Source organism: Taudactylus pleione, unplaced genomic scaffold (assembly GCF_031769625.1).
Source record: "Taudactylus pleione unplaced genomic scaffold, aTauple2 ptg000122l, whole genome shotgun sequence".
NCBI lineage: Eukaryota > Metazoa > Chordata > Amphibia > Anura > Myobatrachidae > Taudactylus > Taudactylus pleione.
In genome coordinates, this window is record NW_028284524.1 from 10,284,334 (window position 1) to 10,311,654 (window position 27,321).

The 27,321-nt window shown below is 45.6% G+C and overlaps 1 protein-coding gene across 5 annotated transcripts in view; it reads left to right on the plus strand.

The window, feature by feature from the left end:
* The window catches only part of NHEJ1 (non-homologous end joining factor 1), a 252,770-nt gene that overhangs the window by 219,586 nt on the left and 5,863 nt on the right, over positions 1–27,321 (plus strand). For 4 of the 5 annotated variants that reach the window (XM_088472342.1, XM_088472345.1, XM_088472341.1 and 1 more), the window contains exons 6-8: positions 16,728–16,772; positions 23,466–23,553; positions 23,774–23,904. In XM_088472342.1, the coding sequence (XP_088328468.1) occupies positions 16,728–16,772; positions 23,466–23,553; positions 23,774–23,904 (264 nt within the window). The remainder of the gene's footprint in view (positions 1–16,727; positions 16,773–23,465; positions 23,554–23,773; positions 23,905–27,321) is intronic. The other variant, XM_088472344.1, reaches the window with a different exon arrangement.

Sequence of the window (27,321 nt, forward strand, 5' to 3'; positions counted from 1 at the left end):
AGCATCATCCCCAAATGTTACCAATACCTTGCCTGCTCTATGGTATACGGTGGGTCAGATACCGTATTGAATAGGCCAATACACACATGGCGCAAGTATACATTGTGGCCCCGGCTTCCAACAATGTGTCCTTGCACAATATGTGTATTGACCGTGTCCAATCAGCGGCGTCACCACCATATACCATAGGGGAGTTATTGGGAGTGATAAAATTTGGGGATACTGCAGGCAACAACAATAATAAAAATGTATATTTAAAAAAATCCTGAAATATCCTCCTTTGCATCTAAAAGGGCACTATATATAGTCTGGCTTGTGGTGGGAGGGTTAGTGGGTGGGGGAGTAGGCTGTGACTGGGATGGAGGCATCACAGAGGCGGTAGAGGCAGGTGGGCAGGGCAGAGGGTCACCAACATAGGTCGCTGAATACAAATTGTTACGTAGCGCCCTGATAAGCAACTCATATATTAGACGCATTGAATTCTGTTTGGGTTTCAGCACTCATTTGCCGCATGGCAGTGGCGTAAGTTCATCCCAGACGCCCGGAGGCCATTTATCATTTAGTGCCCCCCTATCCCCCATATTTACAGCCCTAAGTGGGGTGAATATATTGTGGGTGATAGAGGAGGTGCCCCTTCAGTGTTGGTGCCCGGCGGCAGGCGCCTCCATTGTCTCCCATACTTCTGCCCTTGCCGCATGGTGCTATTGATATGAGAAGTGAAATGATCTAGGTGGTCTGGGGGCCTTTTTAAAAGCTCTTCTGCCTGCTGTAAAAAATTGTCTGCAAGCTCCCTGCTTTGCTGTTTTTTCCCAGGGCGCTTTCTCTTTTGCTGGGTAGATGCTGGGGGTGGTGCGGTTGGTGGTGGGCATGGGGATATCGACAAATCCCCCTCACTGTCACCAATGATGCTTAAATCAGGCATAGACGCCAACTCCAGTTGTGTTGGAGTCTGTATTTAAACAAAAGAAAAAATTTTAATGTTCATGTTTTAATCAATATTTTTTTTTTTTTATTCTAGTTTCCTACTACCATCGATGAGTGTAAAGCCATCGCTGATGACTTTGAACAGCGTTGGAATTTCCCTAACTGCGTGGGAGCCATCAATGGTAAACATATCCGCATCACCCCACCTGCCAACAGTGGATCATACTATTACAAATACAAGGGGTACTTCAGCATTGTTCTCATGGCGGTGGTGAATGCAAATTACGAGTTTGTCTTTGTGGATGTTGGCAAATTCGTGCTTCAGATGGTGGGTCGTTCAAACAGACGGCATTCTACGGGAGGCTCACCTCCTAAACCCTCAACTTGCCGAAAGTGGAGGAGACCAAGCACGGCCTAAACTACTTTTTTGTGGCTGACGAGGCTTTTGCATTACACGAAAACGTCATGAAGCCATATGTACAAAGGGGCCTGACAAGAGAGAAGCGGATCTACAATTACTGTCAAGGGCACGCTGGATTGTGGAAAATGCGCTTGGAATTCTTAGTAACCGGTTCCGCATTTTCCATACCAGCATAAACCTGCGCGTGGACAAGATAGACTGGGTCGTGTTGGCGTGCTATGTTCTGCATAAGTTTTTACGGCGCAAAACAACCCAACAAAGGGCATTTGGCACAGCTATGCCAAAATACCCAGACCTTCCAGAGGAGATGGCCCAGTTTACATCAGTGGCAGCACCACCAATGCAAACCATGGTGTGTATGCACTATGGGCCTGATTCAGAGCCGCTCGTAATCGGCCGCTCGTTCGCTCCGAGCAATGTTTGCCCAACTGCGCATGCATACGGATCGTTATACGCATGCGCGAACCAGTCAGTGCGGTCGAAATTCATGTGCTCGCAAAATAGCGAATGCCTGATAATTTGAGTGACAGAAAGAGGCGTATGTGGGTGGTAACAGGGGAAGGTGCTTGAAAACGGGGAGTGGAGATCCGAACGCAGGCGTGCTTAAAGGTCAAAACGGGCGTTTTATGGGTGTGCATAATTAAAACAGCAGCGTCATTGACCACGTCACTGGGTTATTTTATAGCCAGAACTGCTCGCAAAATTGTGGTAGCAAAAACCAACCACAAGAATAGCGAGCAGTTCATACCCTGGTCGATGTACTCGATTAATCTAATAAATAGCGGACATGACGTAGGATGCGAGCGGCCAGGGGGCGTAGTTTTCCCAAAAAACGACCGCAAGTTTTGTTCGCTCGTTCAGACCTAGAGGTGTGAACAGACCGCAAAGAGCGAACGGTTCATTTGAATAGCCACCCCTATTTTCTGGACGAGTGAGCGCTAATTGCGTCCGGCTCTGAATCAGGCCCTATATCTCTACTTACCAAACCTGCCTCGGACGGTCCACTGTGAACTTCAGCCGTCTCCTCTTCTCCCTCTCACTCGGCCATAAGGACAAGAGACTGACGCTGTGGTTCTTGTTCCATGATAAAGGACATAAGTGGATAGTACCAAAGGGTGGGCCGATACACGTCATCAGCGGAAGCACCAGAACGTTTTGACCCTTTCATTCTTTGACAAATATTGTACGGAGATTTTGGTTCACACCCATTTCACAGATGCATCAGTACAGTATTGTTGGCTGTATTCCACCAGTTCCTCCAATGCCAATAGTTTTTGTGACTTATTGGAATAGTCATGACAGATAACCCTCCATAGACACTCCTTTGCCTCCAAACACTCCAGGAAGCCGGTGATAAACTCACGGTCCTTATCCAAAGACATAACTAGGGGGGAAAAAATTATATAAATATGGACGCATATAATGTTCTCATAATTTTTAATAGTTTGGTTATTTTAAAGTATTTTTAATATTGATAAGTTTGGTTGTGTAGTAATGTTGTGTATAGTTTACTTTTTTAAAAAGTTTTTTTTTGTTTGGTTCTGTTCTTATCGTGTTTTTATGTGAAGATTAAATTTAATCCAGATTGCATTTTACAATACATTTTTAAAAATCAGTAAATGATTTTGTGTTCAAAATATGATATATATATATATATATATATATATATATATATATATATATATGAACGTTACACATAGGTGGTGAGTGGGTGATGCATTATACACATATAGGTGGTCAGTGGGTGATGTATCATACACATATAGGTGGTCAGTGGGTGATGCATTACACACATATAGGTGGTCAGTGGGTGGGTGGGTCATACATTATACACATATAGGTGGTCAGTGGGTGGGTGATGCATTATACACATATAGGTGGTCAGTGGGCGGGTCATGCATTATACACATAGGTGGGGAGTGGGTGGATGATGCATTATACACATAGGTGGTCAGTGGGTGAGTTTTTGTGATGCATTATACACAAATTTGGTCAGTGGGTGGGTGGGTGGTGAGTGGGTGATGCATTATACACATATAGGTGGTCTGTGGGTGGGTCATACATTATACACATATAGGTGGTCAGTTGATGCATTATACACATAGGTGGTCGTGGGTCAGGCATATTCATTGGTGGACAGGGTTTGCATATACATTCTGCTCAGCAACACTAGTATCAAATTAGGTCAGGTCGCGCGATCAGGTGTGCTGATCAATGTAATCGCGTCCGTCTTCCTTGAAATCACGATGCTGCACAAAATGGAGACTGGGCATGTACAGGGGTATGTCAGTCAAGTGACGGAATGGACGATAGATCATGCCATAGAGCTGAGTGCAAGCACACGTACGATCTGCACCACATCGTGTCTGAGATTGGCAAATGTTGCCTGCAGCAGGCAAGATCTGAGCATGCGATGTACGACCAGCGGTTACGTGCATTGGCATCGTGAGTGGACACTCACGATTTGGACATATTTTAAACGATTTGTCGTTCCGAGGCGTCAAAATCAGGAGAATCGTGTAAAATATTGCATAGTGTGTAGGCACCTTAAGTGTGAATGCCACCCTGTTATGCCTATTCAGGTGCAAGTGAAGTTATAAAATAGTTTTGTACACTCAACTGCAAAGCATATGCAGTGTTAAAAATTGCAAGATCCATCCACAAAATAGACTATCAGTCCCTTTGATTGTACGGCACTGAGTAATATGTTGATGCTTCATAAGCTAAGAGTAAGAATTATTTTTAGATCAATCTGTTTATTGATATTGTGTACACAGGACCCAGCAATCAAAGCTTGTGAAATGTTCATTTATAAACAACAACAGCTCCCAACATTTCAAAGAGTAAAATAAGAACACAAATAATCTTTCACCTATCTGCCCAAACCTCACCCACATGATCGCAAAATCACACCTGAATCTGGGTACATTAGTTGAAACAGTCCAGCCTCTTTCCCACTGTACTTAGGGGTCTATGTACTAAGACTTGGAGAGAGATAAAGTAGACAGTGATAAAGTACCAACCAAGCTGCTCCTAACTGTCACTGTACAGGCTGTGTTTGAAAAGTGACAGGAGCTGATTGGTTGGTACTTTATCCCCATCCACTTTCTCTCCAAAACTTAGTAGATCGACCACTTAATTTCATACTTGCCTACCCTACCGATTGGTCTGGGAGCCTCCCGAAAATCGGGTGCCGCTTCCGGCTCCCCGGAAAAGCAGGCAAGCCCCCCTGCGGTTACAAGAGAATCCCCCGCAGCCGGGCGGCAGGGGCTCTGACACGATTCACACTGAATCGCGTCATTTTGGCCGCGCCCCCTGCCTCACAATGCCGGTAACCTCGGCATTGTGTAGCGGTGACGGGGCCTCAATGCCGGCCATTCCCCCCTGCTGTGCCGATCTGGCTGCCCCCTCCCGGAAGGGCCAGCCAGAATGTCGGCAACCCTGCTTAATTCATAGGAGTTGTGGCTATCATACAGTAGGTGTATGCAGGCTGTGGGTCGGGGTGTGCACACCTCGTGCACAAGTCTATGGTGGCTATAGTATATCAAGTCATGTCTATCTATTCACATTACTTATTTGTCATTCCATTTGGACTTCTACAGGAAATAATATCCTATAAAGGGACTTCTGGTGTAGATGATACGGTTGAAAGTTATATGCATCTTCATATACATCCAACACATATATATTTTCTTCATTTTTAATTGTTTTTTTTATGGCATACAGTGCCTTGCAAAAGTATTCACCCCCCTTTGCATTTTTCATGTTTTGTTGCCTCACAACCTAGAATTAAAATGGATTGTTTGAAGGTGTGCATCATTTCATTCACAGAACATACCTACAACTGTGAAGTTGTGTTTTTTTTATATTGTGAATCAAACAACATTTAGGACAACATAACAGAAAACTTCAGTGTGCATAACTATTCACCCCCCTAAAGTCAGTACTTTGTCGAGCCACCTTTTTGCGGCAATTACAGCTGCAAGTCACTTTGGATAAGTCTCTATGAGCTTGCCACATCTTGCCCCTGGAATTTTTGCCCATTCCTCAAGGCAAAACTGCTCCAGCTCCTTCATGTTGGACGGTTTCCGCTTGTGAACAGCAATCTTCAGGTCTGACCACAGATTCTCAATTGGATTGAGATCTGGGCTTTGACTAGGCCATTCCAACACATTTAAATGTTTCCCCTTAAACCACTCGAGTGTTGCTTTAGCAGTATGCTTCGGGTCATTGTCCTGCTGGAAGGTGAACCTGCATCCCAGTTTCAAATCACAGGCAGACTGAAACAGGTTTTCCTCAAGAATATCCCTGTATTTAGCACCATCCATCTTTCCCTCGACTGGAATCAGTTTGCCAGTCCCTGCTGCTGAAAAATATCCCCACAGCATGATGCTGCCGCACCATGTTTCACTGTGGGGATGGTGTTCTTGGGGTGATGTGACGTGTTGGTTTTGCGCCAGACATAGTGTTTTCCTTGGTGGCTGAAAAGTTCAATTTTAGTCTCATCTGACCAGAGCACCTTCCTCCATCCATTTGGGGAGTAGCCCACATGCCTTTTGGCAAACTCAAATCGTGTCTTCTTATTTGTATCACTAAGTAATGGCTTTTTTCTGGCCACTCTTCCATAAAGCCCAGCTCTATGGAGTGTACAGCTTATTGTGGTCACATGCACAGATACACCAGTCTCTGCTGTGGAACTCTGCAGCTCCTTCAGGGTTACCTTTGGTCTATGTGCTGCCTCTCTGATTAATGCCCTCCTTGCCCGGCCTGCGAGTTTTGGTGGGCGGCCCTCTCTTGGCAGGCTTGTTGTGGTACCATGTTTTTTCCATTTGATGACGATGATGAATTTGATGGTGCTCCGGGGGATCATCAAAGATTTTGATATTTTTTTTATAACCCAACCCAGTATTGTACTTCTCAACAACTTTGTCCCTGACTTGTTTGGAGAGCTCCTTGGTCTTCAGGGCGTGATGCCTCTTGCTTATACTGCAGCCTCTTGGGCCTTTCAGAAAAGGTGTTTTTATACTGACAGATCATGTGACACACTTCACACAGGTATACTTAATTTCACTAATTATGTGACTTCTGAAGGTAGTTGGTTGCACTAGAACTTTTGAGGGGCTTCATAGCAAAGGGGGTGATTACATATGCACATGCCAATTTTCACAATTTTACTAATAAAGATTCTTTTTTATATATATTTTTCTCATTTCACCACCAAATTAGACTATTTTGTGCAGATCCATCACATAAAAAAAAAAAATTACAGGTTGTAATGTAACAAAAAAGGTAAAAAGCCAAGGGGAGTGAATACCTTTGCAAGGAACTGTATATTTGGTGCGCAAATGTGTCCAAATCTAAATGAGATTCATTATGTGATGTAAGGTGTCAATGCGAGCTGTAAAGGGTAGAGTGTAGGGGGCAGGAGAGAGCTAGGCATAGGCAAACGTCTAGGGCATTTGGGTATGCCTAGGGGCATGCATTCCAAGCTTAGGGCTGCCTCAGCTTGACAGCGGCGGGACTGGGAAGGGCGGATGGAGCAAAGGGGCTATGCTCTGGGTGCCCTACTCCGATCGGAGGGCAGCTCATACAAAGGGAGCGGGGAGCAGAGTAGCGATGGCCATCATCTATTGATGTTTACAAAACATCGATGGGTAACAGTCGATGTCAGAGAGTTTTGCCAATAATTATCCACCATCGATGGCAGAGAGCCCCCCGCCTCAATGTTTTTTTACCTCAATGCCAGGATACGGAGCCCATCTACGTCCGTCCCCCGCCTCCCCCCCCCCACGATGCACCCGTGAAGCCTCACCCTTTGGTTCTGATTGTTCGGCAGCCCAGTATGTCATAAAGAAGGGATGACAAACGGTGGTTGAAACCATCGATGGTTTCCCTTAGATTTTTTTTTATAACATCAATGATATCCATTGATGATAACATCGATTGATACCCACCGATGGCAATCCCCAAAGCAGACACAGTGGGGCCAGATGGCAGTAGCTCCTCCTCCCATGGGGTTTTGCAGAGTCCAGCAGGCTGAGCCCGTGTGCACGTAGACACACTGTGCCAGGCTGAGCATAGATTGAGGAGCACAGGCATGCTGGCTTCTATCTGCAGGTGACTCACAGTTTTATTGGCCGGGTAAGTGCTGTGCAGGGGGTGTGGGGAGGTTGGGGTTTAATAATGTGTGGCATAATGTGTAAGGGGCATTACTGTGTGGCATTATTTGTATAAGGGCATTACTAAAGTGGGGCATAATGTGTAAGGGGCACTACTGGCATTATGTGTATTACGGCATTACTAATGTGGGGCATAATGTGTAAGGGACATTACTGTGTGGCATTATGTCTATAAGGGCATTACTAATGTATGGCATAATGTGTAAGGGGCATTACTGTGTGGCATTATGTGTATAAAGGCATTACTAATGTGGGGTATAAGGTGTAAGGGGCATTACTGTGTGGCATTAAGTGAATGAGGGCATGACTGGCATTATGTGTATAAAGGCATTACTAATGTGGGGTATAATGTGTAAGGGGCATTCCTGTGTGGTATTATGTGTATAAGGGCATTACTAATGTATGGCATAATGTGTAAGGGGCATTACTGTGTGGCATTAAGTGTATGAGGGCATGACTGGCATTATGTGTATAAAGGCATTACTAATGTGGGGTATAAGGGGTATTACTGTGTGGCATTAAGTGAATAAGGACATTACTGTGTAGCATTGTGTATGAGGGCATTACTAATGTGGTGCATTACTGTGTAGCATTAAGTGAATGAGGGCATTACTATTGTGTGGCATAATGTGTAAGTAGCATTACTGTGTGGAATTATGTATATAAGGGCCTTATTAATGTGGGGAATAATGTGTAAAGGTGCACTACAGCAGGGGTTCCCAACCACGGTCCTCAAGGCACACTAACAGTCCAGGTTTTGGGGATAGCCATGCTTGAGCACAAGTGACTTAATTAGTGCCTCAGTTATTTTGATTTAACCATCTGTGCACAATCATGGATATAACTAAAATCAGGGCTGTTAGTGTGCCTTGAGGACCGAGGTTGGGAATCACTGCACTACAGTGTGCATAACATGTATAAAGGACACTACAGTGTGATGTAACATGAATACTGTGAGGCGTAGCGCTGCATACTGCATTCTGAGCAAACTGGGGCGTGGAAAACTGTACCATGGCCATGTGCCCCCAATGCCACCTGAGGGCATACACTGACAGATAAAATGTGTGTCAGACCGAGACATTTTATTTGGCAGCCTGACACTTAGCAGATATCATGGCAGTCGCCATGTGCGTGTGCCCGCAAAAGGGGCGTTGCCTCACCTAAAATAGGGCATGAACTTGCCTCACGCGGGCGTGCCACGAGTCACGGGGATGTGGTCTCACTGCACACCCCAGTCTTTCATTATTCCCGGCCGAGCAGGGCGCTGGGAGGTGGAGTTGCTTGGCCGGCTTTTGATACCGGACCGGTCCATCTGGCTATCGGCCCTTCTGGCATTTGCCAGATGGGCAGTCTGGCCCTGATGGCAATACACTGGGAGATATGTCATAGTGTATTGGCCACGATATTTTTCTTCCTCCCCTTGGGGAGTAATGAGCTTTCTGGAGACCTGCATCAAAGCCCTAGTATGGAGGAAAGAGGGCAGATTTCACAAGACACTTTAACATAGCAAATGGGAATACACCTGCACTGGGCAACTGAACCTAAAACTCTAGTTTGTAGAAACGTTTCCAGCAACATTCACAGTATCAGAACCAGCGATGCTTGAGCGAAAGCTCTAGTTTTATATATATGATCTTTAAAGGGAGAAAAAATGGAACAATGAAATTTTAGGCCTGTGCACCAGACCTCTGTATGTCAGTTATTTAAAGTGATGTTGAGGGATGTGATTCTAGAGTATTTTGAAAATACTTTTGTAAGACATTGTTTAGCATGGTTTCATAAAGGCCCCCCATACCTAATCATATGAAGAGCTGTTAGGAAAGGGTGAGTTTTATCGTGGCTGTTGATAGTGCAAAGGATAGACAACTGGTAGAAGGGAACAAATTCAGACTGGAATAAAGATATTATTTGTGTACAACAAGTATCAGTAATGGGCCAAGTTCTTTTTATTGCTTTTTATACCATCTATGAAGATCTCCGTACTGCATTTGCAGAAACTAAGCTGTCAACAGAGCAAGATTCTAGTGTGCTAAAGAAACATTTAGACAATGTGGCAGACGAATATAAATATGTAGGTTTGACTACGCTACTTACACATTAATTGGAATACAGGGCCTGATTCAGAGCCGGACACTCTGACAGAGCGCTCCCTCTGAATCAGGGCCGGCCTTCTGGTTTTTTACAGCGGCCTCCTGGCCGCTCGCATAGCTGTGGGTGACCACCCACAGCTATAGCGAGCGGCCAGGAAGATGGTCGCGATGGTCAAGACCATCAGGCTTGCAACGAGACCCTTGTGGTAGGGTCTCGTTGCCGCAAGCCCAAGAGTGCTTTCGGCTCTAACAGACGGTAGGCGTTCCCATGGGAACGCCTCCGTCTGGGCAGCCACGCCCCCGGCCCGCCCACCAAAGGGGGCGTGCTGTCACTCAACATCGAAAGCACGCCCCCTTTGGTATGAGACCCGGAGCGACGGTTTGCCCGTCGCTATCCGGGTCTCGCGCATGCACACGACGGAGCCGGCTCCGTCGTGCGCCTGCGCACTGGGCCACCATCGACCCGCTTGCGAGCGGGTCTGAATCAGGCCCACAGTTCTTAACCAGCTGCAAAGTAAAATACAAATCTGTAATGTAAATATAGTTTTACCATTGCATACGTCACTAGTTAGACCTCATCTTGAATATGGGAAACAGTTTTGAGCCCTACATTATAAAATGGGCCTAAGGAAACATGTGCTGATGATAAAACACATTAATAAAGGGAATAAAAGAAGATAGATGGATTCAGTGATATAGTGAGGTTTGAAGAACAAGGTTAGTTTTTGGGGATAAAAGAAGCACCTGGCTAGGAAGGGTTCTCTACTGTAAGGGTGGTTAAACTGTAGAAGTTCTAACCACATGAGGCAAGGATGGCATATTGGATGTCTTTGTTACAAGGAATCTTATCTGTAGCTATAATTAGTAGAGAGGGTAATTGATCCAGAGAATTTATCCAATTGCCATTTTAGGGTTGTGCATCCGAGATCCGAGAGTATGGGTACTGTCCCTATTTGTACACATCCCATTGAAAGACTCTGCAGTGGACCTCTTTTAGTTGCCTTTGGACAGAAATGTCTGATAACAGTGGACAATAATGTACACTAAACTGTGAAGTGTGAGTGTTATTGGTTTCTCTTTTATATAAGACAACCGGCAACAGAAATCATGGGAGCCGGTACACCCATTTTTTTAGGGCCCCCCCCCCCCCATCCCAGGGTCCCTGGCAGGTACAGGCCAGTCGTTTAAGAGTATACCTTACCTATATGTGGTTTCTCTGGGGGAACCTCATAGCCCTCACAGTGTCCGTCCATGCCCCGAACTTACCTTATTCTATGTCTGCCAGCCGCGGAATTACTGCTTGTGTTACTTTTCTTTTGGTCAGCGCCACTACTCCGCTCACCATGCGCCGCATCCTCTCTTGTCTCTCGGTGCTGGTTTGACTCAGCCGTCTACTTGATTCTCGACAGACTTAACCTAAGCATGGGGGCTGGTATTAGCTCCTTTGCATATGCATATTATATATATATATATATATATATAATTTTTTTTATACATTAGCTCCCCATCCTGCACTCTGCTTCCATATCTTACTGTGCTTCTCCATCTAACACTATACTCTCTCACACCTTGTCCCACACTGTGCTCTCCCATCCCCCATCCCACACTGTGCTCTCCCATCCCCCATCCCACACTGTGCTCTCCCATCCCACACTGTGCTCTCCCATCCCACACTGTGCTCTCCCATCCCACACTGTGCTCTCCCATCCCACACTGTGCTCTACCAACCCATACTGCGCTCTCCCATCCCACACTGCGCTCTCCCATCCCACTTTGTGCTCTCCCATCCTACAGTATGCTCTCCTATCCTCCGTTCTACACTGTGCTCTCCCATCCCCCATCCCACACTGCGCTCTCCCATCCCACACTGCGCTCTTCCATCCCACACTGCGCTCTCCCATCCCACACTGCGCTCTCCCATTCCCAATTCCACACTGCGCTCTCCCATCCCACACTGCGCTCTCCCATCCCACACTGCGCTCTCCCATCCCCAATTCCACACTGCGCTCTCCCATCCCGCACTGCGCTCTCCCATCCCCAATTCCACACTGTGCTCTCGCTTCCCCAATTCCACACTGTGCTCTCCCATCCCCCCCACTGTGCTCGCCCATCCCACACTGTGCTCCCCAACCCTATCCCACATATAAACACATATCCAGCTACAGTATAAGCAATACATCATTTTACCTCCTTACCTGTTTACATGTCACACTTGCTGACAATACAAAAAATAATAACCTTTTCCATGGTCATTCAGGTTTACTAGCTTTTTGTAACTATAACCAAATACCAGTCTGCCATTGGGGCTTATGTAATCGGTTCCGAGATAAAGGAGCCTACTTTGGACAAGTTAACTGCTAAATTTAAGGCATCAATCAGCTATAAGGCTAATTGTCTTATAACTGATTGCGCTTTAAATTTAGCGGCAAACTCGCCAAAATCATGTAGGTTCCATCTCTGAACTTGTTACATAAGCCCCATTCATTGTCTCTAAACTAATTAAGAAAGTGTGAAAACACTGGCGAGTGTGCAGAAAGGGGGTATGATCATGTAATCTCGGTTGTATGACAATGTTACTTGGCGATATATAAGGGTGTGTACACCCGTTATGTCTGTGAACGACAACACTGACAGACGTATCAGGTCAGCCCTGCTGCACAGCCAATACTGTCTACGTGTACAGGCGACCCGCCGACCGCCCCTACATTTGCTGCAGGGACCTCCAACACTGACATCTCAACTGAGCAGGCAAATTTGAGTGCCCTGATGTCAGCCCAGACACACTGAAAGGCCAATTGGTAAGTGTGTAGAGCTTACCAATCAACCACTCTGACGTCAGACCAGTCTGCTGACCGCTCAATGTCAGTGTGTACCCAGCAATAGGCTATGCTGCATTTCTCTTGTATGTTCCCAGTACTTCTGAAGTGCTAGTCTGTACCCTCCCTTAAAAGACCCATGCAATGCCACACACACACACCATTGGCAGGTGTTAGTGTTACCTGATCAGTGCGGTGAGTCCCAAACTGTTCCGACATCTGTCGCTGCTGTCAGTGTGAATGGATGTTGTGCGCATGCGCCCGGCATTAATTCACCAGCAGTGACCGCCACACCGCAGTTTTCACCACCCGCGGGACACTGCGACCCGCTGGTGGGGAAGGCACGCGCAGGCTGTTGGAGGGGGACGTTGCACTGGAGGGCAGGGTGCTTTTTGCCCTTTAGAAATAGGGCAGGGCGCCCGCTAAAACAGCCTAGCCGGAACGTTACTAATACCCTTCAATGGTGAACCTGCTTTGCCATTGGCCAAACAAGCTCATATGGCCTGAACTTCACCAGCAGCATTATGGTGTCAGGGAGGGAGTAATAGACACGACTTAGTAGCAGAGTTTTCACCTGGGCTGTAAAAGGTGCATGGGCATAGTAATTTGCAGCATATAAGTATTATATGTATTGCAGTGATATTCAGAAATACATACTGGTTCAGGGGTATAGGGCCTGATTCAGAGTTGCAACTCCAATGTTTAATGATCGGTGCATACGCAGGATCTGTACTGTGCCGAACACTCACTGTGACGGCAGTCGCAGTCCCCCCTAAGCTGCCGCATGCCGTTGGGGGATGGGGACGTTGTGGCATTGCCTGCATACTCAGGAAATGATGGCCTCATTTCTGGGAGTGCAGAGGCCAGTGTCTGCATCTACTGATGCAGATTTACTGGCCTAACAAGCATGCATGTGGTGGCCATTCTGAGTAAGCTTAGGCTTAGATGGCCTATGCTGCAAACATCGTGAACGATGGTCACACTGTGGATCCGATCCTGTGTCTTTGGATGCTGGCTGAAGGCGTCTTTTTCCCTCAGACGCTTTCTGCAGCATTAGCATATTAGCGTCCAAAGACACAGCTGCTGTGTGCATTAGCTTACAGCTCTGAATCAGGCCCTTAGTAAATAGCTCCCCTAGTGTATATTACCTATTCATCATTTTCACCTGGTACAAGTAGTTTTAAAATATGCATTTTAATTTATTGAGTTTAGTTCCACTTTAACTAAGCCTCTGAATATTTGAGAAGTCTGATGCTTGTTTGCAAAATGTTAAAAAGGATTTTAGAGTTTAAGACTGTGGCTTACAGGTTACACTGCTACTTGGGGACAGTGCCAGCAATGACCAGGCTTGTAACAGATGAAAGGATGGAGGCAATCTGTAATGGTGATTCAGCAAAAAGTACACAGCTATGTGAGTCTATGTATGGAAAGGTTTCACAGGTAGTTGGTTGAACAACAGTAAAATTGTATTGACATTATATTTTATTCCAGGAAATCAGCTTTAACATACCAGCCTGCCATAATATCCTGATTCTAAGTATGCTTCATGTCCCTATGAAGGCCAGTACAGATCACACCAAACAATATATCTTAGGTGAGGAGGAGTTAATCTTAGGTATTGTCTCACCCGCAGTGGTGAAAATAGCACAGAGCGGAGATAGATTTTAATGTTGCAAAGAGATACTGGAAGAAGGGGGAGAGTGGTGCCCAAAATACTCCTCTCATGCAGCCCAGCGGACACATTAGTAAAAGACAGCGGTCTTAATGTGGGAAATGGAACGGTAGACTTTGTTCTCTGTGCCCTGCAAAGGATTCAGATTTTATTGTTATTTATGATGCAAGAACTGGCACAGTCAGGGTGTCACAGATTAAAATGAAAATATAATATAGTAACATACAGAAGCTCTTTGCTGGCTCACTGGCTGTCGCTGACCTCAGAGAGAATGACTATCTGTTACCAGTTCCCACATTTTATATAATAATAGGCACTCATGGTGACCAAAGCGAAGTATCGGTAGCAAAGATTACTGCTGACCTATTGATGTTGGCACCATACGGCAGAAAAGTTTTGTGTTTTTATCGAGCTTTACTGTATATTGGCCTCCTGATCTCTTTATGCTTATAAAATTTGTATCTCTAGTTACATAGGTGACAATGCACAAGTGATATCAATATCACTTGTGTCTACACTTATTTCAGTAGGGTAATAGTTATCATAGGTTCTCACAAGCCCATTAATACATGTTGAGTCTCCCATATCCAAATATTCCGAAATAGGGAATTTTTTTGGCATTACTCAGATAATGAAACCTTTTGATTTTTGGTGGTTCAATGTAGACAAACTTTGTTTAACGCACAAAATTATTAAAAATATTGTGTAAAATGACCTTCAGGCTCTGTGCATAAGGTGTATATGAAACATTAATGAATTTCATTTCTGTACACAAACTTTGTTTGAGCCACAAAATTATTGAAAATATTGTATAAAATTACCTGCAGGCTGTGTGTAGAAGGTGTATATAACACATAAATGCTTTATGTGTTTATATTTGGGTCCCATTCCCAAGATATTTCATTACGGTATGCAATTATTCCAAAATATGGAATTTTCCATTATCCAAAATACCCCTTGTTCCAAGCATTTTGTATATGGGAGACTCAACCTGTAGTATGAATGAACCAAGCCTCGTCTATAGTAACAATCATTGGGGGGAATTCAATTTAGCGCGATGATGAATAGCCGCGCGAGGGAGCTCCCGCTGCTATTCAATTCTATGCCTAATATTGTGTAGATCCCTCTCGTGCTGCCAAAACAGCTCTAAACTGTCAAGGCATGGACTCCACAAGACCTCTGAAGGAATCTGACATCAAGATGTTAGCAGCCGATCCTTTAAGTTGCGAGGTGGGGCCTCCATGGCTCGGACTTGTTTTTCAAGCACATCCCACAGATATTTGAACGGACCGAGATCTGGAGAATTTGAAGGCCAAGTGAACACTCTCAACTCTCAAACCATCCATGAACAATTTTGTGCAGTGTGGCAGGACGCATTATCCTGCACAGCTATCATGGAATGGGTACGAAGTCCCAGCGGTATTTCGACACCTATCTTAAGTCCTTTGTCGGGATTCGGATGTCGGTATTGAGACCGAAGTCCCTTGTCGGGATCCGGATGTCGGTATTGAGACCGATCCTGGTGCCATGAAAGGCTGTTCTGGTGTGCAACAATTTTCAGGTAGTTGGTACATGTTAAAGTAAAATCCAGATGAATGGCAGTATCCAAGGTTTCCCAGCAGAACATAGCCCAGAGCATCACAGTGCCTCTGTCGGCTTGCATTCTTCCCATAGTACATCTTAGTCCAATCTCTTCCCCAGGTAAATTATGCACACGCACCTGGCCGACCATATGCTGTAAAAGAAAATGTGATTCACCAGACAGGGCCACCTTCTTCCATTGCTCCATGCTCCAGTTATGACGCTCATGTGTCCATTGTAGTCACTTTTGGTAGTGTAGCATCAATGAGCCTTGGGCACCCATGAACCTCTCGCCACTTTTGGTTGGTACTAACCACTGGAAACACCCCACACGCACTGCCCTTTTGGAAATTCTCTGACCCAGTTGTCTAGCCATCACAATTTGTACCTTAAATTGTAAATTCACTCAGATTGTTACGCATGCCCCATTTCTCTGACTCGAACACATCAACTTCAAGAACTGAGTGTTCACTTGCTGCCATGGGGTGCTGAAGAGGGGGGAGGGATACAAATTACCAGGACTGGAAGGTCTACCTTGAAGCCTGTAACACTTCTTACCTGTCAGCGGTAGCAGCCGCTGCCCCCAGCCCAGCACATGCTGGTGTGTGCTGGGCTGCAAAGGGTCCAGGGAGGCTGCTGACACTAAGCCGCAGCAGTCTCTCTCTTTGCCCTGCTGTGTGGGGAGAAGCGATCGCCCCCCCCTTCCCTAACCCCTTGGATCTGCCCATCCGCCTGTGCAGCAGCATCCATAGGTCTTCAGAAAATGAAAAAACAGTATCACCGATTCCCACAGACATGCACTGCTCACATTGTGTTCAGTGTTTGCCAGAAATTATAGGTCACTTTTGGACACTGTCATAGGATGGAATGGGGAAGCGCTGACTGGCTGAGAGTAGACACTGCCATAGCAACTGTCCGCTCGCAACCAATCAGCGCTTCCCCATTCAATGCTATGGACGTGTCACCGAATTACCTATTATATACACAATGTGTACAGTGTATATCCTTTGGGATTGGTGATTTTTTTTTTTTTTTTCTCCAAAGACCTATGGATGCCTACATGGACCGAAGAGGCCACCGAAGAATTCGGTAAGTATGAAATAGTGTTTTTTTTTTTTTTTACTGTTTAACTTTTTTTAGTTTTCCATAAAGGATTACCACAGTCGTGTGAGTACTGTTTTTGTTTTAATATTTTCTTTACAGGTGCCAGTGGGCCCTTAAGGTCCGGTCATGCTGGCACATGTTGTTCCACAAATGCCGGCATGCCCGGGCAGGGTGCCTGGGACTTGTGGTTCACCTGTAATGAACAATATTAACTTTTATTTAACCATTAACTTTGCACCCACCGCCACCAGGGCTGGTAGTTCCTTAGGAGGCGTGACCCCATTTTATTTTTGTCAGTCCCCACTTTCCAAAGAACACCAGCCCTGGGCTGACCAGTTTGGGGCTGATTAATGTGAGCACAGGAGGACCCCACACTGTTTGTCTCCCTAACAGTGTGGTTTTGCTTGGGTTGATAATGGCGGAACCCATTCCCCCCCCCCCCCCCACACTGTTTTCCAATAACAGCCCAAGCTGAGAGGTCCGGGGCTGGTTACTGATTTTGGGGGGGGGTGGTTTGGTAAATGATCTAATGTTTGCAGTACATGCCTGCTGGTTGACATACAGGATCAAAGGAATGGGGATTAGCATATAGTAAGTATTATAAGCAAAAAATATATATTTAAACAAGAAAGATATAGTCTCCATAATCCCAATTTGTATGATATAATGTGGCCAAATACTGCCCCTAATGTTAAACTGGTGCCATAGCTACACTTCTGGCCATTCCTCCTCCCAACATCAGTGAGTAGAGATGAAACCTGCCGAGCCCATGACCGCAAATGTGCTGCCCTGCAGCAGCACACCAGTAAGAAATGAAAATCTAAACACGTGGCTCAGGAAGGTGAGCGCCGCCGCCCACCCCAGGGTGGGGTCTGTGGAAAAATGTTCTTTGGGGCCCCCATAGGTCTTGCTACAGTATGCACTTGTGTGAATAACTAGAGTAGCGTAAGACAGGGAGAAATATATGCACAAAGGTATGCCGATTCCATGCACAAGAAACTGATGGAATGGCTGTAGTGGTGTCAAACAAGGATAGATACACAACAAACTGATGGAATAGCTGTAACAGCAGTATAGTTTATATTCCCAATCGATGTCCACGTGGATAGTACATGATGATGACAGGGTACATTTACTGAAGGGGATCTATCCCCAACCATGGCTGTAGTAATGTTAGACAAGGATAGATGCACAATAAATTGATGGAATGGCTGTAGTAGTGTCAGACAATGGTACTGTAGATACAAAAGAAACTAGGTGAGTGCTGTTTCATAGGTACTTTTATATGCAATTACAGCACAATGTAGCAAGTTCTGCATCCCCAGTATGGCTGCCTGTTTTGCATATACTGTATCCCAATCATACTTGCCGACATTTCTTGCCAGGTTTCCGGGAGCAGCAGGAGGGGACCTGCTGCTCTCCTCTTCGGGGGGCGGGGCCAGACGATAGATGCCATTAGGCCCCACCCCCTTTACAGAAAACCCCCGCAATTCGCGGGTCCGCGAGGAGGGGGCAGGGCTAAATGACGCGATTTGCTCCATTTAGCCCCGCCCCTTCCCTACGGACCCGAAAATTCCAGGTAAAATCTCCCCATCCTGCCCACTTCACTAGGAAGTGGGCGGGATGCGGGAGATATGCCTATTCTTCCAGGAGTGCGGGGGGTTACCCGAAAAATCGGGAGCCTCCCGCAATTCACGGGAGAGTAGGCATGTATGATCCCAATGGTCTAGATTTTCTATATCCATAAAGACAAGGGTACAAATCTAAATCAAGGGTACAAATGTAGTTTAAACCCCAACAATATATTTGATATTTGTTTTAATTGGTATAGTGTAAGACTAATCAAGACAACATACAATAGATAAGTTTGTTGAACAAGCAAATTATGGAAGGTACCCTGACATGCATTCGAAAAAAGACATCCCCTTGATCACAACATTATTGCAAATATCTTTTTGTTTTAAGCTCTTTCATATGAAACTACTTGCGATTTACATTTAGCAGTTCAGCAATGAGGCATACATGGACAATACTAATCATATGTTTTATTATCAGTTGTTACGTCTTTAAACAACCTTGAATTGGTATTTGTAGCAGAAAGAAATGCATTCTCTGTCTGGGGTCTGTTAAAGTCTTTGGGCCTGATTCAGACCCACTCGCGAGCGGCTGTCCGCTCGCAAGTGGGTCGATGTTATGGACTGAGCATGCGCACGACGGAGGGAGCTCCGTCGTGCGCATGCGCCAGACGCGACGAGCGAAGGAAAGTCCTTCGCTCGTTGTGTCCGATCAGAGGGGGCGTGCTGTCAATGTTGATTGACAGCACGCCCCCTTTGGTGGGCGTGCCGGGGGCGTGCCTCCCTGACGGGGGCGTTCCCACGGGAACGCCTCCCGTCAGAAGCCGGCCCACTGACATCACTAGTGATGTCAGTGGGAGTGATTTTGGCTCTGATAGAGCCAAAATCACTCCGAAGCTTGCGGTTGAAAACCTCAACCGCAGGCTCCGGCTCGCAATTTTGATGGTCGCGATGGTCTCGACCAACGCGGCCATCACAAAGCACGCTCGTATAGCCTGTGGGTGGTGACCCACAGCTATACGAGCGTCCAGGAGGACGCTCCATGAAAATGGAGCCCGGCCCTCATTCAGAGCGTGCGCTCTGCTCAGAGCGTACGGCTCTGAATGAGGGCCTTTATCTTTATTGTCGGGATACAGAGTATTCTACTTTAGAACGCATTACCCTTGCTTATTTTGTCCATCTTCGTTAGAACATTATCTGAGCATTTATGACTATTCATGAGGCTGCTAGGAACATTCTCACTGCATTTGTGAGAATCATCGTGCGACATCAAGACACTGTCAGATTTCTGTACATTGGCTGTGAATGGTCACATGATCTTAGTGTCACAGAAACTTCTGCCCACACCAATAACTAATTTAAATAATGGGACACTGGCCCTGATTCAGAGCCGGACGCTCTGACAGAGCGCTCGCTCTGAATCAGGGCCGTCCCTCCTACCTTTTGGAGCGGCCTCCTGGCCGCTCACATAGCTGTGGGTGACCACCCACAGCTGTAGCAAGCGGCCAAAATGATGGTCGCGATGATCGGGGTTGCGACGAGACCCTTGCGGTAGGGTCTCGCTACCGCAAGCCCTGGAGTGCTTTTGGCTCTATCAGAGCCAAAAGCTCTCCCACTGACATCACTAGTGATGTCAGTGGGGCCGGCCCCAGACGGTAGGTGTTCCCATGGGAACGCCTCCGTCTGGGCAGCCACGCCCCCGGCACGCCCACCAAAGGGGGCGTGCTGTCAATCACCATCGACAGCATGCCCCCTTTGGTGCGAGACCCATAACGACGGCTTGGCCGTCGTTATTCGGGTCTCGCGCATGCGCATGGGCACGTGGGCAACATCGACCCGCTTGCGAGTGCGTCTGAATCAGGCCCACTGTTTTATAGATGTTTCTTAAGCATGTACAGTCAGGTGCATAAATATTGGGACATTGACAGAATTTTCATATTTTGGCCTCTATTCACCACCACAATGGCTTTGAAATGAAACAAACAAGATGTGCTTTAACTGTAGACTTTCAGATTTAATTTGAGGGTAATTACAAATCAGGTGAACGGTGTAGGAACAACGGTTTCTATATGTGCCTCCCACTTTTTAAGGGGCCAAAAGTAATGGGACTATCAACTGAAAAGCTATTTCATGGACAGGTGTGGGCTATTCCCTCATTATTACATTATCAATTAAGCAGGTAAAAGGTCTGGAGTTGATTCCTAGGTGTGACAGTTGCATTTGGAATCAGTTGCTGTTGACTCTCAGTATGAGATCCAAAGAGCTGCCACTATCAGTGAAGCAAGCCATCATTAGGCTGAAAAATCAAAACAAACCCATCAGAGAGATAGCAAAAACATTAGGTGTGGCCAAATCAACTGTTTGGAACATTCTTAAAAAGAAAGAATGCATCGGAGAGCTCAGCAACACCAAAAGACCTAGAAGACCACGGAAAACAACTGTGGTGGATGACAGAAGAATTATTTCCCTGGTGAAGAAAAACCCCTTCACAACAGTTGGCCAAATCAAGAACACTCTCCAGGAGGTAGGTGTATATGTGTCAAAGTCAACAATCAAGAGAAGACTTCACAAGAGTGAATAATGAGGGTTCACCACAAGATGTAAACCATTGGAGAGCCTCAAAAACAGAAAGACCAGATTACAGTTTGCCAAACAACATCTAAAAAAGCCATTACAGTTCTGGAACAACATCCTATGGACAGATGAGACAAAGATCAACTTGAACCAGAGTGATGGGAAAAGAAGAGTATGGAGAAGGAAAGGAACTGCTCATGATCCAAAACATACCACCTCATCAGTGAAGCATGGTGGTGGTAGTGTCATGGCGTGGGCATGTATGGCTGCCAATGGAACTGGTTCCCTTGTATTTATTGATGATGTGACTGCTGACAAAAGCAGCAGAATGAATTTCTGAAGTGTTTTGGGAAATATTATATGCTCATATTCAGTCAAATGCTTCAGAACTCATTGGACGGCGCTTCACTGTGCAGATGGAGAATGACCCGAAGCATACTGCAAAAGCAACCAAAGAGTTTTTTAAGGCTAAAAAGTGGAATGTTATGCAATTGCCAAGTCAATCCCCTGACCTGAATACGATTGAGCATGCATTTCACTTGATGAAGACAAAACTGAAGGGAAAATGCCCCAAGAACAAGCAGGAACTGAAGACATTTGCAGTAGAGGCCTGGCAGAGCATCACCAGGGATGAAACCCAGCGTCTGGTGATGTCTATGTGTTCCAGACTTCAGGCTGTAATTGCCTGCAAAGGATTTGCAACAAAGTATTAAAAAGTGAAAGTTAGATTTAGGATTGTTTAGTTTGTCCCATTACTTTTGGCCCCTTAAAAAGTGGGAGGCACATATAGAAACCGTTGTAATTCCTACACCGTTCACCTGATTTGGGATGTAATTACCCTCAAATTAAATCTGAAAGTCTGCAGTTAAAGCACAACTTGTTTGTTTCATTTCAAAGCCATTGTGGTGGTGAATAGAGGCCAAAATATGAAAACTCTGTCAATGTCCCAATATTTATGCACCTGACTGTATGTGTGTTAGTAACTGTACTTTACAAATAGGGGTTTGCTGAGGCTGTTCTATTAAAATTACCTGCTTAACAGCTACACTATAATGCCATTGTAGCACTGGCAGAGTGGAAAATGTGGGTGTCTGACAGTTATGAAGAATGATCAAGAGATTTTACCAATAGACATGGTTGGTCAATAGCTTCAGAAAGAAGTGTTCGTACATTGGCCCAGAGGTTCCCACCTTCAGTGCCCCATTCATCACACCACTGTTCCTTTGCAAAATGACTAAGCATTTTTATTGTAATAAGAAATTGCAAACTAGCGGATGTTGACCATGATCAGTTAACGGACCCTGTACAAACAGTATGCAGCAGAGCGTACAAGTATTGCACCCTGTGCTTAGTTACTGTTACCATAATCAAGTTACAATGAATGCAACATGAATGGAGACTAGGTCTGCAGACGTTGACGGTGATGGGATGGCCAGGGGTCGGTGCAAGGTTCCTTGTCATGTCACCCTACAGCAAAGCAAAGCTTCAGCCTACTTTAACCCCCCCCCCCAAAAAAAATAAAAAAAATTAAATAAACTTTGTGTATACTTGCATGATACATTAACAGGACAGTTCAATTCTCAGTACTGTACATAAATGTGCGCTAGCGAGATTTATGGAACAGTAACATCACAGACTTGCCTGCGCCTCTATATAAAGTAAAAAAGAAAAATCTGCAATGCTGTTGGCGGCGACCTTTACTCTTGGTATTCTCCCAATGTTGGAAAGCAATTATGTTCCAGCTACACATGATTCAAGTGTCAAGAGCCAACACATTTAATCCTACTATGGGACTTCTTTATTCGTGTGGCACAATGTTGCTGCTAAGGAGGACGTAGAGGTGAGGGTCACTCTGTACTCTCCTCCCCCAGTGTTCTAGCACCCTAGGCAGCTGCCTAATGGTATTGCTAGCCCTGTGGATTGCTGCTAGTATATGAAAGTATTGCCCTCTGGCCTTCTGCAATTGTCATGCTCTGTACACTTAGCACATGTGCTGTACTGCGCATGCTCATAAGAGGACCCAGCTCTAATGAGAGATCGTGTGGCTGGCCCCCTACTAAAAATTTTACTGTGGGACTATGCTAACGCTAAACCTAATCAAGACCCTAACCCCACGACTGGGGCTCGTGTTCCAGTGGTTGGGCTGTAGTATCAGGTTGCGAATTTAGTTGCAGATGGCGGCTAAAGTCACAAAACCGAGCTTGCAGCGGAAAGCATGTTCCTAACCCTAAACCTAATGTCTGCATTTTGCAAAATGTCAGCATTTAATTTTATGACATTTTGCCATTTTCAACTTATTAGCTGTCGACATCATAAATATCAATATTGTGACCGTCGACATGATGCCTGCATCCTGTATAGAACAAATATTGGCATTTTTATTAATTTCTCCATTGTTCACTTTTAATTTTGCTGAAAACATTACCTTTTTGTCCAGTCCATAGTATTCAATAGATTGTTATGACTGTGTTATCTTATACAGACCCAGCTATTGCTATCTAATGTCGCTTTGTCTGTTGGTGTGTTTCAGAATATTCAGGATCTGTGCTCCTCAGGGAATGTACCGAGGTTCAGTGACCGGCTGCAGCAGTTATACAGCGGGGTGATCAAAGCTGCTGGTATGTTGACATGAAAGGAAAACCAGTAGGGTTAATTAACTGAGATAGTGTATATATAAGCGTTGTACTATAAACTGCTTTTCATATCGCTTGGACAACTACTACGCTTTCATTGCTGCTATTGTTATGTCCTAATTAATATGAGTTTTTATCTTTTAATGGTTAAGTAATGGCATAGGCTTCAGAATATTGCTGCCATCTTGTGTTTTTCCACATTAAGGTGTAAGCAAACAGACTGGACCTCTGCCTGAACCACTCTCTGTGGAAGACAACAGTGCTAGTGTAGATGTAAAGGAAGCTGCAAGTACTCAAGAAGATGGAGAAACTGGACACGGACAGAAGTCATCCCAGGTTTGTATACATGTATCAACTACTGGATGCCAAGTGAAAATGTCATTAATGTCTCATCCTAATAGCTGTCATGCACACTATGTACAGCCAGTGATGCAATAACTGACATCACATAAAAGAACTGCAAAAGTTGCATATGTTTCAGAATTTCATCGGAACAATTATTAGATCAGATTAAGGTCTGGTGAAAGGGTTCTCTCCTATGCAAAAAATAATTCTCATTAGTAAACTAAATACTGAACGACACTGAAGTAGAAATGCTGGTAACAGGACAATAGCTTGCAGTAAGTTAAAAGAAAAGAGTTAAAACTGTATGAATAAAAAAGTTACAATATTAGGGCTTAAGTGGAGTAAGGTCAAAAGCACAATAAGTCAATGGAGGGGAGGTGAAAGAGTTAAAGGTTGATTTCACTGTTGATTCATTTCTTAAACATAACCCAAAGTCTGCTCCAAGTCCTGGCTGTTACAGTTCCATCTCTGGAGAAAAACAGAATTGTCCACAATGAAACCTCCCTAGAAACCAACAATTCGGAAGACGCTCCCATCTGTGTCAGCCAAAAGGGATTTAGGCCCTCATTCAGAGCCGTACGCTCTGAGCAGAGCGCACGCTCTGAATGAGGGCCGGGCTCCATTTTCATGGAGCGTCCTCCTGGACGCTCGTATAGCTGTGGGTCACCACCCACAGGCTATACGAGCGTGCTTTGTGATGGCCGCGATGGTCGAGACCATCGCGACCATCGAATTTGCGAGCCGGAGCCTGCGGTTGAGGTTTTCAACCGCAAGCTCCGGAGTGATTTTGGCTCTATCAGAGCCAAAATCACTCCCACTGACATCACTAGTGATGTCAGTGGGCCGGCTTCTGATGGGAGGCGTTCCCGTGGGAACGCCCCCGTCAGGGAGGCACGCCCCCGGCACGCCCACCAAAGGGGGCGTGCTGTCAATCAACATTGACAGCACGCCCCCTTTGATCGGACACAACGAGCGAAGGACTTTCCTTCGCTCGTCGCGTCTGGCGCATGCGCACGACGGAGCTCCCTCCGTCGTGCGCATGCTCAGTGCATAACATCGACCCACTTGCGAGCGGACAGCCGCTCGCGAGTGGGTCTGAATCAGGCCCTTAACCTCCAGAAGGAATCGCCTCTAGGGAAAAAGATCAAGGACTAACATAGGTGAGTGGCCCAAAACACTCTAGAAACCACTGATACAGTGGGAAGTAAAGTATGGGAGACCAACCTCATACTACCAGGCACCTACCAGCCCCATCTCAGAAACAAGATGGGAAGAACCAGCACACAGGGAGGGGCCCTCCCGCCATCTATCCAAATCAACATCCAATACAGTATTAAATTATCCTACACACATTACCTGGGCCGAGGGGAGATCAGAAAAAAATTCACAGGCCTTAGCAAGAACCTCAGTGCTATAGGGTGGTGTAATACTGTATACTGTCAGCAAGAGAAAGGAGGATACATGTACTAAGCACATGGCAAAGCCATCCCAGTAAAAACATAGCAACTGCAGTCCCCAAATACAGGGATATACAATAAACAAGAACCGTCCCAACCTGCAACATAAGAAAACATTAGAACAAACTAAAATTACAGAGTTATATAACCTATGACAAGAGAAGACGGGCACATCAGCATAAGTCCGGATCAGTATCAGAGGAAAGGAAATAAACATCTCCCCATAAACACAATACAAAATACTTAGGCCATGTGTAGTCAACCATGAGAGCCACCATGTCTTGGTACTTGTAGATCAAGAGAGGTAACAGCATATTTAGGAGAATCGAAGAAGTGAGCCCTTCGACCCTAGACAATTCGCAGCCGGGAAGGAAAGAGCATGGCGTATGGTAGTTGTAAGTCCTGCAAACGTCTCCTAACTTGAATAAATTTGGCTCGGGAGTTTTGAATCTCATCAGGGAAGTCTTGAAAAACAGCAATCCGCTGCCCATTATATTCCAGAGGACCTTTAACCTGAGCAAAGCATAAAACAGTGTCCTGATCTTCATAGTGCAGTAGTTCTGCCATAATAGTTCTCATAGGCACCCCCAGAGGAAGGGCCCTAGTGGGAATCTGATGAACTCTCTCCACAGCAAATTGAGGAGTAAATTCTTCCTGTCCAAATGCAGAAAGTTACAGAGATTCTAGAAAAAGTCCCTGATCCGAACCCTACACCTTTTCAGGCAGTCCAACCAAGCAAATGTTTTTGCGGCGGAGGTGCCTCTCAATATCCACCAATTTCTGCTGACAGGCCACCATTTCGGTCTCCAAAGTCAAACGTCCAGGAACTGGAGAGATCTGATCTTCCAATATAGATAAGCTATTTTCCAATTCGCTAATACGATCCCTCATTTTTTGCATATCCTGACACATCAAGGACAAATCAATATGGACCTCAGCTATGTGATCTGTGACCCATTTTTCAGAATCCATAATGTCTTATGGATTCAATTGTTCCATTTGGAGTGTAGGGGCTTCAGGCTCTGGAACAATAATCAGAGGAGCTGCAGTAGAGCAGTGGTTCTCAAAGTTGGTCCTCAGGACCCCACACAGTTCACATTTTACAGGTCACCTGGCAGGTGCACATGTGAATTCATTACTCACTGACACATTTTAAAAGATCCACAGGTTGAGCTAATTATTTCACTTGTGATTCAGTGAGGAGACCTGGAAAACATGCACTGTTTGGGAGGACTGAGTTTGAGAACTTGTGCAGTAGAGGTTTGAAAATCTGCATGGGACGGATCAGGATCCTGTAAATAACTGGATCTGGTCAAGTTTTCCAGCTTTGCAGCAGCTGAAGCTTAAGATTTTCTACTCATAATAACAGGAAACCGAGAGTGACCAAGCCCAGGATTTGGAGTTATACACAGGCCAAGGGCACCCAAAGCAGAGAATATACAAGCTTTATGAAACAAAATGGTGACCAGCAGAGACCTCATAGTAATCAGCAGAGGACAAGACACTGCATAGCAACAGGATACCCTCAGGAACTGTTGATGGAGTCCACTGCCCAGGGCTCCTCCAGGAGCAGACTAAATTACTAGCTCAGGTAATTATGGCCCACACTCTGTAAGCTCCAGTAGCAGGTGACAAGCTAACAAGATGGCGGGTTGATAGAGCTCCACAACCGCTGGCCAGGAGCACACCAAACCAGCTCAGCAAGTTCCTGAAGGCAGCCATAGAGTAGAAAACAAGGCAGCGGCCACCAGGTTGCGCTGGTCCAACCAAGGGACACCTGAAGCAGCTGACACCCACACACTGCAGCGGGAGACGGTAGGCCTATGCTGGGGAGTGCAGGAGAGCAGAGAGGATCCCACCATGGATGTACAACAGAGGAAGATTCAGGAAGGACACCAGAAGCACCGCCCGGCACAGACCCCAGCAGGCCAGTTCAGTCAGGCAGAGAGAC